Genomic DNA, 18936 nt, shown 5'->3' with positions numbered 1-18936 from the left:
ATGGGAGGGGGCTGCGGTTTTGCTTCATCTCCTCACCCTTGGGGGCTGTTAATGGGCACAAAGTCCTGAGCAGGGTTAAAGAGGGGGGAGAGGGCTGGGGGCTGCTCAGGAGGGGTGTGGGTAGAGAGCAGGGGACAACTGCTGCCCAAGTGTAGTGTGTGGTGCTGTCTGAGCCTGCCCTGTGCAGCCTTTGGCTGTGCCACAGCGGGATTTATTATTTTATAGTAAATAATTAAGTTATTTATTATATATTCATATGAATAATTATATTGTTTATTATTATTTACACGCCCCGGCTCTCACCGCCTTGCCCAAGCCTGGCCGCGGGGTGGCGGGAGCAGCTCCCGGGCGCGCCACGGGGGCGGGGCCGCGCTTAGCCAATGGGGATACAGAGGAGGCGTGGCCTGCCGGCGGAAGCGGACGGGATTGGCGGAGCGGGGCGGCCAATGGGAAGGCAGCACGGGGCCGCGGCGCGCCTGCGCGGCGGGTTTGAATCGGCGGCGGCGGTTGGAGCGGGCGAGGGATGGAGGCGGCCGTGCGGTGAGGGGGGGGGGGCCGGGGATGGAGGGGGTCCTGCGGTGAGGGGGGACCCTGCGGGGGCCGGGGGATTGAGGGGGGCGCCTCGGGGGGCCGGGGGCGCGTAGGCCTCAGCCTCCGCCCCGGGGGCGGTTCCCCGCCGGAGCCGTGGGCTGTGAGGGGCGGTGAGGCCCTCGGCCCGGCCTGAGCCGCCCTTCGCCCCGCAGGAGCTACGAGGCTCAGATACGGAGCTACCGAGGGCCTGACCCGCTGGAGCCGTGGGACAGGTGAGGGCCGCACGGGGTGGGTGTCGGCGGGGGCTGGTGACACGGCGGGGCTGTGACCGGCCCGGGTGCGTTCCAGGTACGCGCAGTGGGTGGAAGGGTGCCTGCCCCCCCCCGAGAAGCAAAGCCGCTTGCCCGGCCTGCTGGAGCAGCTGGTGAAGGTGTTCCTGAGCGACAAGAGGTACCACCAGGATCCCAGATTCGTTAACTACTGCGTTAAGCTGGTAGGTATATGCTTCTCGGGGGATTAAAGCTGTCCCACCATTCTGTAGCTCTCTGCAAGGAGAGTTTTAACCCCTTTTCTCCATTTCCTAAGCTGTGTGTGGCACCCTGGAGGCACCCTTAATTCTCTCAGCTCTCCCCTGGCAGTGCCATTGGTGCCCACAACGATAAGGGATAATAGTTCTTTGTCTATACAGAAAATGAGAGTTATTTCTGGGCTAGTTAATTATAACGTAGCCTGACCTCCTTTAACATAAAACCTGATGGTTTTATGTGTTTTGAAACCTAGTCTGGAACAGATATTCACACACACACTTCGTAATGCAGATTGACCTGTAAATAACCAAGTCAGGACAAGGTAGTGGAGAAAAAGGAGCCCTCGGGGGAGTGGCATAGATTCCAGATGTATCTCTCTCCCAAGGAGCTCTGAGAACTTTTCAGTCTTGCTGAAGGAGAGTGTATGTTTTTAAAACTACATTATTAAGCTTGTGAGAGGTGTCATATCTACCAATGGTTTTATCTTTAGCACATAATGCTTTGCTATGACGGTAACTAAGGAGTTGTTAATGTTTTTTTTCTGCTTGCAACTTCCTTGGATGTTTTTGAAAGTGCTTATGGCTTTTGCATCTCTCTCTTTGTGCAGGCAGAGTTCATCACTTCTCCTTGCCAGTACTTTGACTACCTGTACGGGCAGGGAATCGGTGCAAAGGCATCTAGCTTCTACGTGGCTTGGGCTCAGCAGCTTGTAAATGAAGGCAATGTGCAGCGTGCAGGAGCTGTCCTTCAGAAGGGGCTTCACAACCAGGCGCAGCCCCAAGAGAACCTGCAGCAGCTGTATTGGTAATTCTGGCCCGTTTTGGAGGGTGTATTGAGAAAAGCTGTACCAGTGTCTTCAGTGAAGTAGGGCCCAGAAGGAAAATCCCTTAATTAATTGATTCATTTCCCATCTAGCCTGTGTTAAGTAGATCCAGACTATGAGGATGCTTCAGGCAGCCTGCCTTGGAAACACTGTGTGTGAGCTTCGTTCCTTGGAAGCTCAAGCAAGATGGCCATGCTAATGCCACCCGGCTTGTCAAGTTGGGGGCATCTGTATGCTTCCCAGAGGGTATTAATTGGCTGTGGCTCATCCTGTAGCAGCCTGTGCTTCTATTGGCACTATTACTTTGCAAGGCATGATGACTGTGGAAGGAAATCAAAGGTTCCTGGGAGGTGGGGAGGGATGAGGGACAGGTGACTTAGTGATAATAACTGGTATTTCTTGCAATTTAGCTGGCTGCAGAATTGTGATCCTCGGAATCCTCCTTTGCAAGGTGAGGCTAAAGATATCTACCTGTGAGCTGGAGCTCAGTTAGATGCATCTTTTACCTCAATCAGAGAGTTTTGCCACTGAATAAGTTTTCTGAAGAAACTGCTTTTTTTTTTTCCTGTTCTCCTGGCCATTTTTAAGGTTCTTAAGGGGAATGTATTCAAAATAAGGTGTTAGTTTTCCAATGCTTAACGTTAATAGAAATTCATAAATGAGAAAATTATTTCTACTCCTTAATGCAAACCTATATGATCTGTCCCAGGTGCTGCTGCTATAAAACCACTCCAAACTTCACACGCTGCAAATCAAATGGCTCCTCGAAAAGGTGGTTCAAATCTGAATGACCCACCGTACGCTTGCAAAAATCAGGTAAATGACTATTAATTAGGGACTTAAACATTGTGGGGAAAATGTGGAGTGCTCCCATGAAGTTTAGATTGAGCTTGACTGAATACTGGAACTCTTTTTTTTTTTCCCCTATTTTTTATTTCCCCTGCCCTGCTTTAGGGTCCTGATTCTGCTGGTACTCAGTCCTGTTCTTCTGGTGGAAGAGAAGAAGTGTAAGTGTTTGGGTTTTTTTTTGAAGTCACACTGTGGGGAAAATCAACACGCTCCCACAATAAACCCAATAAACTTAGAGCTTTTTCTTGTCTTTCCTCACAGAAAGTACGTTACGTACATCTCCAAATCTGAAGTTCTTCCTAAGTCATCATCTGCTGCTGTCGAATGTGAGCAGGTTGCCATGTATGATAAAAACCTGCTGCAGTGTGAAGGCTCTGAACTTTCATTTGAGGAGCTGAGAGCCAAGAGATACTTCAAGAAATACGAGCGCCTCAGGAGGCAGCAAGAATGGGGTATTCTTCTCTTTCCATCTAGCTGTTTCAGTAACCTTCTGGTAATCTTGGAAAACTAGTACTTGGCTGCGTTCATTTCTATTGAAACCTGAAAACTTTCTCAACCTTCTGCCTCTAGATCTGAGTGTCGTCCTGCAGTTGCACATAGCTAAATTCTAAATTCAAGCAGCTTGTAATGTCTCTGTTGAGAAACTCATTTGGGTACTGATTAATTGTTTTGCTTAATACTGTTGTTTAATCCTTAGAAGAAGAAGAGAGAGACTCCATAAGGAAAAAAGAGTCGGCTGTCCTTGAACTGCAAGCCCTGCAGCAGAAGCTGGAGCAGCTCACACAGCTCACCAAGAGCTTGGAGGAAAGTCAACTGGAACCAGCATCTACATCACCAGCTGGACCAAATGGGACGGTGGTAAGTGTGTGCTGTGATCAAGAGGAGCAGCCTTTGTGAACTGATCTCCCCAAATTTAACCATGCTCTAGACAGTAACCAGCGTGGATTGTTCACCAGATCTGGATGAGGAGGCTGCAGTGCCTGGCTAGTGTAGATACCTGGCATAACTTGAAATACTTGATGATATATATTTTAATAATTAAACCCAAAAGTTTGCGTTTGCTTCTCTGTGATTTAGTTTTAATTCCATATGGAAGGTTCTCTTATGCATGAAAAGCTGTTCTAGGTATGCAATGGCTATACTTGTGTTGGGTTTTTGAACGTAAAAGAACATTTCTTGCCTCTAAAGGTGCACCCACATGTGACACCCAGTGCAGCTCCACGGCAGAACTGGATGGCATCTCGTCCAAATTCAGGTCTGCAGAACACCCGAGGTCTGGGGCCAGACCAGCCTCACTCAAGTGCTTTATCATCCACTGCTCTTACACTGCAGTCAGTGAAAGCCCTCGGCCACCGGACGCCATCAGCCTCCCTGTGGGACGTAACGTATCAGAAGGATGCAGGCAAAGCTCAGCTGGAGCTTGGAGAGCTCCAGAACAGTCTGTTACACCCTCCATTCAATAATGTTTCAGCTTGGGAACAGGCACGTCCTGACTCAGCTCTTAATTGGAGCACTGGAGAGCAGTACGTATAAACAGGCTAATTGTTGCTCTGCAAATTGTGGTCTTCAGTATCTGCACTTCAGCTGAGAATTAACTAAAAAAGCTTTTCTTCTTCTGAAAAGATCTGAAGTAGCTTGTGGAAACCAATGTTTAGACATAGATTAAACTTAATATAACTTAGAGTCCTCATTTCGTTTTTTAATTCCTTTAACCCTGGGTTTTAGTTGTAAAAACTAAGAGGAAATCCAATGTGTAACTGAAGTAATGATTCAGCGTTGCTGTCCCTGGCATGCCTGAAATAAACATCAGGATATGCTCAGTTCATGCAGATCCCTTGGCTGTGAAGGTCTCCAGAGAAGAAAAAGAAGTGTTTGTATTTGTCTTCTGCACTCTTGCCTGTGTGACTTAGCTAATACAGGGAGTAAAACTGGGGGATGGAGGAAGAAACCTGGGTTGGCAAAGCAAGCGTGGCTGAGTAGGCTTGGCCAACAAGGGGAGATGGGACCAGTTGTCCCATTTCTGGGGGCAGTCTGTAATAATATTCTAAAGGATCTCTCACTAAAAAGAGTTTCCCCCCTTATTTATGGAGGGGAAAAAAAAAATAGGATGACTAGTTGCTGTCTGTCTGGGATGTTTTTGTTCTACCCTGGGAAAGGCCTCCTGGGAGGGCAGGGCTGCTAAGTCCTGAGCTGGAGTTTAACTAATAACTTTTATTTCAAGCTCATGTTCTTAATCTTTCCTTTGAAGGCAACCTAACAAGAGATCCACTGGACTGACTACTTCTGCGGACATGAAAGAAGGTAATAAGCCAAGGTTTGATCAAGACTGATGCTGGTTCTCCCTTGGGAACCTGCCAAGATCTGCTCTCCCCAAACTCTGGGTTGTTGTTCTGCTCCTCATCTTATTTACTTCTCTTACTAACATGTTGCTAGCTCCTGAAATGTTCGTAAACAATCCCAGGCTGCTTCAGAAATTATCTTGCTGTTCTTGTTTCTAGCTTCTAGAGCTGGAAATTCTTCCTTTGCTTCTGGGAATGCTTCTCAAGTTACCCCAAACACCTCGCTGGGAGGAGTGATGCAGGCAACACCATTCAAAGTGCAGCCTTCACCTACGGTTCATACGAAGGAAGCGTTGGGTGAGCATCTGGAGTAACAGGCTGGTTGCACTGGAGTTAATGGGATCTTGCCTGGTAATTTTAGTGGAGCTGAATATCCATGGGGGCTATCTGGTGATGAGCATGTGCACCATTCAATCAAAGAGGAAAATAAAATTAAATTGGTACTCTTTTGTGATTGTCTGGATGAGCCAAAGCTTTGGACCAGAAATAGATGCTTTAAAAACATCCCAGCAGCCACATCCTGTACGCTCCTGCGTAAGTCACTGGTGATACACCTGATGTCAGGTGTGGAGTAGTAATATCCTGATGCTATTTTACCCCTTTTGTGCTTTTCTGCCATGTTCTTCTGTTTTGAGAGTAAGCCTGTTAACAACTAACGTGCAGGGAACTGCTGCTGCTGAATATATATCTGTAAATTAAAAAATAAACAAAAAGCTTGTGGTATTCATTAGTTTTTCCAGATATCTGGGAATATGCTCCTTTAGGAGAATTTGAAATCTCATCTCTGAGAGGAAGAGAAAAAAGGGCCATGGTACCAACAAGTATGTGTTGGCCAAGTCAGATCTTCCTGGGTTTGTTCAGTGTCTGGAGTGTTTAAATGCAATATGAAGGAAGAAATGGTTATTGGTATTTGATGATAGGAATATTGTAATTAATTGGCATTTGATTTGACTATTACACAATGGAAGAACCTTTTAAAATTTCTTTTACTGGAGGTGATATTCCTGTGGGTTTTATTTCTTTTTTTTCCATTTAGGATTTCTCATGGATATGTTTCAAACACCCATCTTGCCCGAACCATCTCCTCTCGACGAAAGCGAGGAGCAGTTTGAAGTCTTTTGCAGAAAAAGTGGTATGTACTATTTATTTTTTCAGTCCGTGATTATTTCACTCCTTTATTTCCCATTTACACCTCCCACCAGTCCTGATAATTTTGAGGCAAGTAGTTCTTTGAGTAGGTGTGAAGAGGCAACTTCTTTCCTGATGATTTAATTTACTGACAAGTTCTAAATTTTGATGCACATTCTGAGAACAGCAGAAGCACTTAACTGTTAGCAAGACTATTAATGTGTGGATTCCACATGTTGCTTCTCTGGTGTGTAAAACCTGACTTTGAAAAGGGCACAGCTGGTAGTTTATATGAGTAAAGCTTTTTTCTAAACCCTTTTGTAGCCTGGGTGTTGGTGTCTGAATTCCCATCTATGGTTGGACTCGATGATCCCAGAGGTCTCTTCCAACCTGGTTGATTCTGTGATTATTTAACAGTTAAAATCATCTGAAAACCAGGCAGTAGCAGCAGCTTACGAGAGTGAGCACAGAGATATTTCACAACTGGTGAGATGCAGCCAAAAGGCTCCTGTACCCCTGGCCCCAGCCTTGGGTTTGAGGTGGAAAATATCTTCCCCATTTCCAAGAGCTCCTTGGATGGAGGGGCAGTTCTGAGGGTGCTCCTGGTGCAGCTGGATGCAGCCACGACCATCAGTTGTCTGGTTAGGGGTGAAAATGTGACTGTTGATATAATCTTCGTTGAGTGAAGATAATATTGGTTATCTTTTCTTTTTAAGAGCCCGATGGCAGTGTGAAAGCTCACGTTGTTGCCCCTGCCATGCCTGCGTTTTCTATCTTTGAAGATGAGAATGAAAAAGAGAACAATGGGTAAGGAGGAACAAAGTAACAGCTGAGTTCTGTGTGTGAAGAATCACACGTGGGATTGATTCTATTCCATGTCACTTTGCTGTGACTGTATTTGCAGTGTGAGGATTGGCATGAACACAGTCACGAGCAGCTGCGTGCAAGTGGCACGAGAAAGCTGTAGTTGCTCCTCTGTGGAATTGCGCAACTTTCCTGTTTGGACAGTGTGCTTTGAGATGCTTAATTTTGTGGGTAACTGTGGATAGCTTGTGTCTTGGAGCTACTGCAACTTCCCTGAGTAACTGCGAATGGGATTCTTTACAAAAAATAATAAAAAAAATTAAAAATAACAGGTTGTTGTTATGATCAGCCTGTGGGAAAGTTTCTGGGGAAGGGCTGTTCTAAACTACCTGTTTTGTCAGGATCCCACAGCATAAAAACAAGCCAGAAGAGCCCAGAACTATTGGACAACATCCCTTGACTGACTGTGCAGCGGGTACAGAAGTGAGTGTTTGGTCCTGTTGCAAGAATTAGCCTTGAAAATGGGTTGTGTCGTTAGAGAGGATGTCAGAGGTGGTTCTATTGACCTCTGTTCTGTCCCAATCCTGCAACACTATGAATGGTACCTAGCTGAAGTCCAGGCACCCTTTCCCATCTCCTGCCAGTGGGATGAACCTTTTTGGTTGTTAATTTTCACAAAACTTCTAGGAGCTTAATGGGGGAGACCTGTGTCTCTAGAACAAATCTGCCTGCAGGTGATGTGTAGATTTGGGATCTGTTTGGGGGAGCAAGAGACACTTAATGTTCTAATAACCACCTAACAGTTTTCATGGCCAAGGAGATGCACAAAACATCTGGCTGCTTGGATATAAGTGACCACTAAGTATTCAGATGGGCTTTTTCAGACTCTTATGGCAATTTTTGCTGTGATATTGGTTAGTGCCAACATCCAGGTCTGACACAGAACTGTGTAAACCTGTGGTTTAGGTCATGTTGCCATTCCTTTCTTTTTCTAACATTTCCAAGCTCAATGTTATTGAAACTGACTGCAGAGCCTGCTGGTAGGTTGCAGTGCAGCTCTGGCAGGATAGTTTTGATGGTTTAGTTTTAAATCTTTATATATTTTTTTCCCTGTCTAGGAAGATACAGGACCACCAGAGTTCCTGAGGGATGATTATACGGTGTGGAACGTACCAAATAGTAATAAAACTTTAGCTCCCAGCCCCAACAACACAAGAGACTTTGCACGAGCTGCCCAGCTTGTATCAACACCGTTTAATTACACGTCGGCACGTTCACGACAAGCTTTGGAGGACAAAGGTAAAATAATTAATACCTGAGGTTGAGAGCATCTAATTCAGCACTGCATAACTCCATGGCTGCTGCTGCCTCTGAACACAGTCCCCTTGCAGAGCAGCAGCTGGGGGCATGGGCTGGCCAGCACATGAGCTCTCCAAGAATTTTTAATTGGGGGAATAAGAGAAGGTGGCGAGGGACGAGAGAGGCTTTGCCTGTGCTGTTGGAACAGCTCAGAACAGCAGTTCAAGGGGTTGGAAAGAGTCAAAACCTGACTGAAGTCCCAGCACCTTCTTCTGGGGGCCCCTTTATGCTTGTCTGCCTCTCTTTAGTCTAGGAATACGCTCTCTAAAGACATCAAGCTATTGTCTTTCCTCATATATTTTAAAATAGGCTTGTTCAGTTCCAGCTCTTGTGATACCTCAGCTTTCACAGCTGCAGTGCGACTTCCCCTTCTTGCCTTGGTAAGAGTTCTCTCAACGTGCTTGCTTTTGGGGAAAAATAAACATGTGCTATTGTTGCTACTCCCTTTGTTCAGCCTGTGGGGACGACTTGCTGCAAATGGATTTGGAGTTCTCTGAAGAGCTGCACAAGCAGACGAGAGCTAAGAAGCTGAGGTATGTCGGGCCTTGCTGAGATTTTCAAGGCTTGAGAGTGTAATGGCTGTGTATGTAAAACTGCTGCTTTCTTTTCAATATTGGCTGACCTTGTTGGCCGTTGAACTTGAAAGTTATTAGAGTGTGAGTAGCACAATATGACCAAATCTTATTTACTTAAGAAATGTCCATTTGATTCATCTTAAAGTTGACTATGGCCAAGGTCATGAGAGGATATTTGACAGGTTTTTGCTTACTGAAGATGCAAAACTACCATGGCAGTACTGTCAATTAATAATATTTTGTTTTAAATACGTAGCCCTGCTCTTGAACGCATTGCTGAACAAGGAGAGCTTCAAGGGAATGTTCTGAGACAAGGAAATGGGATTCAAGGAATTGCTGCAGCTGCTTCTCAGCGATTACACGAGCAGACTGCCATGAGCAGAAGTGAATATTCCTCGTCTGTTGGGGTGGATAAAGTGTCCCATGAAAATCTGTCTGGCAGTGGGCAGGACAGGACAGCTCGGAGTGTCAGAGCTGCAGGTACAGAGCATCACCTACACTTTTCTTCCATCATTTTTTTATATCAATGATACTCATTCAAGCATAAGCTTGTGTTACCTCCTTGAAATGACACTTTTCTCATAGCTTAAATATTTTGCTTCTTTCCATGAAGTCCTTGTTGAGAACCCTTGGGATAAGGAGTTGATTTGCAAGTTCTTATCAGAGCTTCCTAAACCTCTCCACACCTATGCCAACTACTTTGAGTGGAAATCTGCTCTTCCGCCCATCAGCCTGAAGGCTGAACTCCCACTGGGTAAGAGCTACATCAAACATTTCACTTTTTGAAGGTTTTCTGGGAATCTCTGAAGTATTTTTTCTAATTCAGTTCACTTGTGTGCGTATCCAGATTATCTAAACCTCAGATTGGAAATGAGGGGTTTTTTGTTTGTATTTTTTTTGTTTATCTTTCGTAGCCTAAGCTTTTTTGGTTAGTCATTCTGAGGTGGGAATTTCCCTAGTTTTCCTTTCCTAGCAATCTGTGACACAGCTCTCAAACTCTGTACAGAACAGCAGCAGCCCTGTGTCAACAAAATCCCTATGACAGCAGTTGCAACATACTTGTATGACTTAAACCTTAGTGTTTACTTTTTAAGGAATGCACTTTGCAATTTGATTACTTCCAGGGCGTCAGACTAAAATAGAAACCCTGATTTTTAGTATGTGGCACGTCACTTTTGTCCTTAAGAGTGAGGACAGGCTCCCTTCCATGGGAAGGCTGGCCAGCAAGAAGAGACTTGTAGAGAAAGGCTAGCGTTAGGGTTAAAGAAACAACTTGTGCATGGCTGGTGCTTTTCCTTTTTCCTTTTTTTTCCCCCCAAATGGTGATGTCCCTTCGGTGACGTCTGTGAGCAGGGTTTAATGTTGTTAATCTCTTAAAGGTTCCAGCTCGTTCCACGTGGACTGCTTGGTTGGAGAGGGAGCTTTTGCCCAAGTCTATCAGGCTTCCATTCTGGATGCAAGTAACCCTAGGAACAATCAGAAAGTAATATTCAAGGTAAGTAGTGTTGAATCAGAACAGCTCTGCTGGAAATTCGTGAGTCTTGCAGTAATGCCACCTACTCTGCGTGGATTCTGCTGAGTTTTCTTATTTATACAGAGTAAAGCATATTGGTCTGTCCTCAAAGCCTTGTTCAGAGCGAGTCATTCTACGTGGGAAGTTGTTTAACCTCTTGGCTTGACTTGCCTCTTCATCTTCTCCTTGTAAAGCAGTCACCAGTATCCTCAGGAGTAAGAATTACAACCAGGCTGTCTTTCTCTGCTGAATTGTGTGTAAATGAAGTCTTGATTCAAGAGGATTAATCCTCAAGTGTATCGACCTGAGGTTAATTACTGTGGATCCAAGTATTTTATTAGGTCAAGAGGAAAAGTGCCTGATCTGCCATTAAAAAACAAAAACCCCAACCTGAGAACTTCTGCTTTAATGCTAATAGATTTCCCCAGTAAATCAACTTTTTGGTTCCAGGTCCAGAAGCCTGCCAACCCTTGGGAGTTCTATATAGCAACACAACTGGTTGAGAGGCTCGATCCAAGTATACACCATCTCTACATCCACTTTTATTCTGCTCATTTCTTTCAAAACGGGAGCATTTTGATTGGGGAGCTCTACAACTATGGGACGTTGCTGGTAAGTGGGATTAGCTTGTGCTCTGGAACATCTATATTCTTTTTGGAGTGCTGTTACAATATCCAGATGTCTCCTCTACTTTATGGGACTTCTTTGTGAATGTATTCTGTATTTATCGACACGGATCTCTAATCCATATCGAGTTGTTTCTGTGTGGCTGATGGTTCTTCCCCATCTTTTTGGTCACAGAACGCCATCAACATTTACAAAAAGCTTCCTGAGAAGGTGATGCCTCAAGCACTTGTAATCTACTTTGCTGTAAAAATCCTTTATATGGTGGAAGAGCTGCACAGCTGCAAGATCATTCACGGTGACATCAAGCCTGACAATTTCATACTTGGAGAAAGGCAAGTATTTCCCTTTGCTGCCTGAGATGCCAGTGTATCGTGATATCACAGCCTTGATACTTATGTGATCGCTTCATGTCATCATGATTGAAGGTTTCTGGACAACGATACGTGTGACATAGATGGTCTCTCTCACGGCTTGACGCTCATTGACTTGGGACAGAGCATAGACATGAAGCTGTTCCCTGAAGGGACGGCGTTTACTGCAAAGTGTGAGACATCTGGGTTCCAGTGTGTTGAAATGCTGACACAGAAACCGTGGAACTACCAGGTATGAGGTTGTGTAGGCAGCCTGAACGGTTGGAGCTTCCCACGTGCATCTGGTGAGACTAAACCGACTAGAGAAATACTGGACTTCTGCAGTAGAGTTGTAGATTTGGCTTGCTGCTTTAAAAATGCAGTCCTCAAGCTTGGCCAGGGGAGGTTCAGGTTGGACATTAGGAAGCATTTCTTCTCAGCAAGGGTCATTAGCCATTGGAAGGGGCTGCCCAGGGAGGTGGTGGAGTCACCATCTCTGGAGGGGTTTAAGAAAAGCCTGGCCATGGCCCTTAGTGCCCTGGTCTAGTTGCCATGGTGGTGTCAGGGCAATGGTTGGACTTGATGAGCCCAGAGGGCTCTTCCAACCTCATTGATTCTGTGATTCCTGAACCCTCTTCTTACAGCTTGCCCTGTTGGCCCCACAGAGTGTTTTTCAGCTAATTTTTAGTGGCCTCAGTACATTTTTTAATATGAAACTTGTTTATATTTCGTTTAGACAGACTACTTTGGCATTGCAGCAACGGTCTACTGCATGCTCTTCGGTACCTACATGCGAGTGAAGAATGAAAACGGTGTCTGGAAGCCTGAGGGACCCTTCAGAAGGTTGGTGTCGAATCTTTTCAAAGCCTTCCCTTGTCTAGAAAGGGAAGGAAGGAGGAAACAACAACAAATGAGGAAAAATCCCCCTGTTTCCCCAAGCAGCACGCCACAAGGGAAGCGGTGTTATGGTACAGCGAGGTCTGCAGTCGCTCCAGCCTGTAGCTGGGGAGGGAGCGAGGTCAATACAGGAGACAGTGTTTTAACAGCCTGGATTTAGACATTTTTTTATGCATTTTTGTTCCTCTGCAGGCTTGCCAACGCTGACCTGTGGAAGGAGTTCTTTGAGAGCATGCTGAACATCCCCAGCTGCCACAGCCTGCCTTCCCTGGGCGCTCTGCGCAGAAGGCTGAAGGATTTATTCTGCAAGTCACACGCAAAGGAAATAAAGTTCCTTCGGAACAGGCTCGTGGTGCTGCTCATAGAGCACAAACGCTCACGAAAATAAGCCTTTGGTTTGCACAGTTACTGAGGACTGGCATTTTATTGATGTGAAATCTTTTTGTAAGAGCTTGTTTTAAAATAAACGTTCTGGGGGTTAACTTCAGGAAGGAGAACTTGCATCTTTCTGTGCTTTTGTGGGAAAAAAAAAAGTAAAATTACTTGTTAATTTAACTTGCCCAGTGTGGGAGGTGTGGGTGTGTATGGGGGGTGAATGCAGCCCCCCCATCATGGAAGACTCCAGCAGCTCTTCCAAGAGAAGTGAAGACAGCAATTGGAAGTGAAACAGCGTGTAACGTGGGCTCGTGTAGCTTCCTACAGCTGACCAGGGGACACCCATGGTGGGCAGGGGTAAGGAGGACAGGGTTCCTGGAGGTCTCTTCTCTCAAAAAAAGCTGCTGCAGATAATTAATGAGTAGGAGGAAACGCTGTTTTGAGCCAGGGTGCAGGTGAGCAGCAGCTCTCCCAGTGGTGGTAGTGCAGTTCTCTGGGGTGTGGGGCTCCTACATTCCCAGCCTCTTGCTCCACCTTTTGTCTCAAGAGCTTCTAGGCTGAAAGAAACCGAGGTTCACAGATTAGATTTAGATTAGATTTAGATTTAGATTAGATAGGACTGAAATCACACTTGCTGCTTGTGTTTAAATTCACCTCTGACCAGACACAGCACAATTATTAGAGACAGGGAAAACCAAGAGGCAAATCTCTCCTTATTGGAATTGAAAGGGTTATTTTCTGTTCCTGATGAGGTTTTCTTTTCCTTTTCTGTGGCAGAATATTGTGAAAATACTCTGGGAAAGTGCCAGGAAAGTGTTCCTTTAACAGTACCTCATTCCCTTTTACCTGTTTTTACATTTCTTAAGTACAGTGGCCGTACTGTTGCTGGCTATGCAAGTCCCTAACTTGAGTTTGCGTGAGGCTGGCTTGACTTTACAGCTATTTTGTCAAAAATTAGATGTCAAAATAACTTGAATTAACCTGAATTACACAAACCCCAAAGAAATCCGCCAGGCACCTTGAACACACCAGCCCCATGGCAGCATCCTCCCTGGGCTCTCTTCCTTGCCTTGGGAGCTCTTCTGCCACATTTCATCTTCCACTAAAAATCTTTTTAGCTTTTTTAGGATGTTTTTGTCGGCAGAGGTGAGGGCATTAATTTTATTTGTGCGTCTATCCACAGGAGGGAGACAAACCACAGACTTTCATACCTCTCCCTCTATTTCAGGGGTATTTTTCCCCTGCTTAAACCCTTCAACTTGAAAACCGTCCAGGTTTGAAACGAAGCAGCTGGTTAACGAGTCAACTGGAGCAAGTTGCACCACGAGGCTGGAGAAACCTCCTCGTAGCTGGTGGAAATATAATATAATATATTTTTCTCCCCCTCCTTCATTTAATTTTCTCACGAGCTGAGCTGGAGCCAGTTGTTCTCTGTCCAGGCAAAAATCTCTGCCAGGCTGAACTTTTTTTATATATATATAGAGTAAAAAAATATATATATTTAATTCTTCATCTCATAACGCAGCATTATGAGCACGATGGAGTTTTTACTTGTGTGTTTGCCCCTAATTAACGTTAATTTCTGCCTCCACCTCAGGGTAGTGACTTTTTCTTGTCAGAGGCTGTGGTACAGGTGTGTCCCTGCCAGCTGTGCCGCTAAATGTCAGCCCCCACCGAGAGTTGGAGAAGGAGTTTGCGTGGGTGTAGGAGTTTCACATCGTTATATATGGTGTATATGGTAGATAGGTGTTAGCTGTCACTTGCCATGTGTCCCTCCTGGCTTGGCAAGTGTCCTGTCTGCCTGGGGGATGCAGGTGGATGGATCCTCAGGTGGATGCTCTGAGGATTCTTGCAGGGATGCACCAGGTGGGATTTTTTGCTTTGACTTTATCATTCTGGGCTCTTCATTTTGTTATGAATTATTATTCAGAGGAGCAGAGATCTGAGATGAGGGAGCTGGTGGGGATGGCTAAAGGGATGCTCCCTGCCCGTGCTGGTGCAGGGTCGTGTTCAGGCGGCCCGTGCCCTCTTCTTTTCCATTAAATGGCCTTAAAGAGAAGCTCCTGCCACCCCCTTGTGCGAGCATCCCATGGAGAAGCAGGAGGGATAAAGGGTAAAACCACCCCAGGAGAGATAAAGGGTAAAACCAACCCAGGAGGGGCCAAGCAACGCGATGGCCGTGGGACCGGGTCCACGGAGAGATGCCCTTGGGCAGGGGGATGAAGGCTCCTATTTTCTAACTGATTTTAAAATGAGCTGCTAAAAAAGAGCTTTGAAAAAGAAAACACCACCACCACAAAGCCCCAAAGCCCCAGCTGGCGCCGCTGATATTTCCTCCTCGGCGCGCGCCGAATCCACGCCGATGAAGATCTCTAGGTATCCCCAGAGTCGCCCTTTAGAGATAACTCATCTTGGGGCCTCCACCACCCACACGGAGAGGAGAGATTTCCTGGCGCGTGGGTGGCTCGTTTTTTCTTCTGCAGAAAACCCAAGTTTACTCACTTTTCACCCTCTGCCATCGTGCCGGGCCCCCCAACGGGGTCTGGGGCTCGCTGGTGGCATCCCATCACCAAGCACCCCTGGCCAAGCGCATGCTGCCAGCAACGTCTCCCTACCTTGGCCAAATTCCTTAATTGCAGGTTTTAAGGCATTTAAAAAAAATAATTTGAGGTTGTTAAAGGTTGCAGGCACCTCACTAATTAGTTAAACTCATGCTAACGAAGCAGCGGTCCTGGTTCCTGTGCAGGTGAAGTATTAAAGTCGCCCAAGGCAATGTCACTCAGCCCCATTAGGGACAACAACTAACTTCACCCACCTCGAAATACCCATTAACCAGGTAACAAATTAACTCGAGCCAGCAGTGAATCAAAGTGACAGCCCCCGGGGGCTGCCCCAGCCCTGGGAGGGACCACTCATGTCACGACGGGACCGTTCTCAGCCACCGCTGCCTCCAGAAGAGGGACTGTCCCTTGGTCCATCACCACTGCGGGTGGGTGATGAATAATGGCATCCTACACAGAGATGGTTTAGATGTTTCTTTAACAAATGTATGTATATATATATAAAAAAAACCCACATATTTTCATATCTATAACCTTTGCATGTTCATCGTAGACAGTAGGGACATGGAGCAAGCTGATGGAGGAGTAATAGCTCTGGTGTGGTTAGGATTGTTAATTTGATGGCTCAGTGCTCACCTGGGATGTGTTTGGTCCCTGCCTGGCACAGGGGACGTGGACCTGAGATGTGAGGAAGGTGATGCCCGGTGACTCCTACAGAGTCACCCTTTGGGTGGGACAGGGGCCAGGGTGGGCAGGGTTTGGGTTTTTCGGCGCTGGTGACACCACACGCAGGTGTCTGAGCCCGGTGGCAGCTCAGCACATGTCCCACGGCTGCTCTCCCCACATCTGTGCCCAGCTGCGTGCCCCGGTGCAGGCTGCCGTCACCCACGGGTGCCACCTGCCCGAGCAGCCCCTCCAGCCCTCCTCCCCAGCCAGGAAAACCTCCTCCTCGCCCTCCTGGCTCTCTGCCCCGGTCCCCCCCGTGCCACCCCGGGTGCTGCCCCGGCGGTGCAGAGCGCGGCACCGTAAAGGTCAGGCTCCAAACCCGGCTCAGATAAACCCTCGTGTTTAAGGCAGGTGGCTTAAACCTGATTTTATCTGCCAGCGCCGAGCGAAATAACATTTGTCACAATGGGTTGGAGAAGAACAAGAAGAAGTCGTCATTTTTTTTTCCGTTGGTGTGTGGTAGAATTAAAAATGGCTTTGGTGAGCAGCTGCTTCTCGGGGGGGGGGGGTGTTTTTCTTTGCGATTCTGGGGGTTTTTCAGTTTGCTGGGGCTGTGCCCGCGCCGTCGGGGGTCCTTCCTCCCCAGCCGGGCACCGCCTCCGTTCCCCATCCCTCCTCCCTGCACCTTCCCGGCGGCAGTGACCATGGCCACGGCTGGGGGACCGGCACGGCATCCCCTCCATCCTCCTTGTTCATCCCTCTCCACCTTCCCTCTAATTCCCTACGGCTGGTGGCATCTCTGTGACACGGATGGCAGCGGGTCCGAGGGGACCTTTGCTAATTGGCTGTTAGCGTGTGCCGGTGCTGCAGGACGAGGGCTGAGATGTGGCATCCCTGACCTGGAGTCCCCAAGGGGCCGGGGGATGGATGCTGCAAGGGCTGGATGCTGCAGGGGCTGGGGCTGGATGCTGTAGGGGATGGAGGATGGATGCTGCAGGGGCTGGGGCTGGATGCTACAGGGGATGGATGCTGCAGGGACCAGGGGATGGATGCTGCAGGGGCTGAGGATGGATGCTGCAGGGGCTGGGGATGGATGCTGTAGGGGATGGATGCTGTAGGAGCTGGGGATGGATGCTGCAGGGGCTAGGGATGGATGCTGTAGGGGCTGGATGCTGTAGGGGCTGGGGATGGATGCTGTGGGAGCTGGGGATGGATGCTGTAGGGGATGGATGCTGTAGGGGCTGGGGATGGATGCTGTAGGGGATGGATGCTGTAGGGGCTGGAGCTGGATGCTGCAGGGGCTGGAGGATAGATGCTGCAGGGGCTGGAGGATGGATGCTGTAGGGGCTGGATGCTGTAGGGGCTGGGGATGGATGCTGTAGGGGATGGATGCTGTAGGGGCTGGGGATGGATGCTGCTGGGACCAGGGGAGGGATGTTGTAGGGGCTGGATGCTGCAGGGGCTGGGGATGGATGCTGTAGGGGATGGATGCTGTAGGGGCTGGGGATGGATGCTACAGGGGCTGGAGGATGGATGCTGCAGGGGCTGGGGCTGGATGCTGTAGGGGCTGGGGATGGATGCTGCAGGGGCTGGGGATGGGTGCTGTAGGGGATGGATGCTGCAGGGGCTGGGGATGGATGCTGTAGGAGCTGGGGATGGATGCTGTAGGGGATGGATGCTGTAGGGGCTGGAGCTGGATGCTGCAGGGGCTGGAGGATAGATGCTGCAGGGGCTGGAGGATGGATGCTGTAGGGGCTGGATGCTGTAGGGGCTGGGGATGGATGCTGTAGGGGCTGGGGCTGGATGCTGCAGGGGCTGGAGGATAGATGCTGCAGGGGCTGGAGGATGGATGCTGTAGGGGCTGGATTCTGTAGGGGCTGGATGCTGTAGGGGCTGGGGCTGGATGCTGTAGGGGATGGATGCTGTAGGGGCTGGAGGATGGATGCTGCAGGGGATGGATGCTGTAGGGGCTGGGGCTGGATGCTGCAGGGGATGGATGCTGTAGGGGCTGGGGGCTGGATGCTGCAGGGGATGGATGCTGCAGGGGCTGGGGATGGATGCTGTAGGGACCGAGGCAGCGGCAAGAGGAGGGTTTGCAAACTCTCTCCATCCACGTCCCCTGAAGAGTGCCCACCGGACTGCCAACTATTAGATGACCTTGGGGATGTGGCTTCGGTGCAAATACCTCTTAGATGGTTCACAACAATAGGAACGAGGACAGAGTCAAACCAGATTTGTTCCAGGAGGCTGGTGCCGTGATTCACAGGGGGAAGTGATTCACAGGGGGAAAATGTGCTTGGAGAAAGAAGGGGTGAAGCCCTCGCAGCTCTCGTGGGCATGCGTGAGCCCTGCGAACGCCCCGAAATCGCCAGCTGAAATTTCGGGGTGTGAAAGGACAGGCTGTTCTGGCACGATGCGTTCCCCATCACCTTTCTGCTCACATGAGCCACCCACGCAGAAACCAAAACGAACAAGGAGGAGAAAATAGACGCAGCATCTGCCAGCCCTGGGACCTCCCACAGGGAATGGTTTACAGCCCCAGGGACAGCTTTTGGGAGCCGGGACCACCTTCCCATCTCTCTCCAAACCTGTTTTGTGACCCATCTAGAGAAATCCCAGAGCCTGGGGACCAGTTTTGTGATCCCTCTAGAGAAATCCCAGAGCCTGGGGACCAGTTTTGTGATCCCTCTAGAGAAATCCCAGAGCCAGGGGACCAGTTTTGTGATCCCTCTAGAGAAATCCCAGAGCCAGGGGACCAGTTTTGTGATCCATCTAGAGAAATCCCAGAGCCTGGGGACCAGTTTTGTGATCCCAGAGCCAGGGGACCACTTTTGTGATCCCTCTAGAGAAATCCCAGAGCCAGGGGACCAGTTTTGTGACCCATCTAGAGAAATCCCAGAGCCTGGGGACCAGTTTTGTGATCCCTCTAGAGAAATCCCAGAGCCAGGGACCAGTTTTGTGACCCATCTAGAGAAATCCCAGAGCCTGGGGACAAGTTTTGTGATCCCTCTA

At 48.2% G+C, this 18936-nt stretch overlaps 1 protein-coding gene across 1 annotated transcript; it reads left to right on the top strand.

The window, feature by feature from the left end:
* The first annotated feature begins 523 nt into the window (after positions 1-523).
* BUB1 (BUB1 mitotic checkpoint serine/threonine kinase) lies at positions 524-12760 on the top strand. Its single transcript, XM_068416341.1, has 25 exons — positions 524-540; positions 744-803; positions 880-1024; positions 1666-1862; positions 2292-2332; positions 2591-2697; positions 2836-2888; positions 2992-3182; positions 3428-3588; positions 3919-4253; positions 4979-5031; positions 5229-5366; positions 6106-6201; positions 6914-7004; positions 7403-7484; positions 8120-8300; positions 8815-8893; positions 9192-9415; positions 9549-9689; positions 10315-10430; positions 10899-11060; positions 11250-11407; positions 11501-11678; positions 12162-12268; positions 12515-12760. Exons 1-25 carry the CDS (start codon positions 524-526, stop codon positions 12708-12710), a joined length of 3309 nt encoding a protein of 1102 aa, XP_068272442.1. The 3' UTR covers positions 12711-12760.
* Positions 12761-18936: the final 6176 nt, after the last annotated feature.

The sequence above is a fragment of the Nyctibius grandis genome, chromosome 1 (genome assembly GCF_013368605.1).
Source record: "Nyctibius grandis isolate bNycGra1 chromosome 1, bNycGra1.pri, whole genome shotgun sequence".
In the NCBI taxonomy this organism is placed as follows: domain Eukaryota; kingdom Metazoa; phylum Chordata; class Aves; order Nyctibiiformes; family Nyctibiidae; genus Nyctibius; species Nyctibius grandis.
The sequence above is the reverse complement of the archived record's forward strand: the minus strand, read 5'-3'. Positions and strand labels throughout refer to the sequence as shown.

Coding starts and splice junctions, on each gene's coding strand:
- BUB1 (XM_068416341.1), top strand. Junction 7,005..7,402: donor AATGAAAAAGAGAACAATGG/GTAAGGAGGAAC, acceptor CTGTTTTGTCAG/GATCCCACAGCATAAAAACA. Junction 8,894..9,191: donor ACGAGAGCTAAGAAGCTGAG/GTATGTCGGGCC, acceptor TTAAATACGTAG/CCCTGCTCTTGAACGCATTG.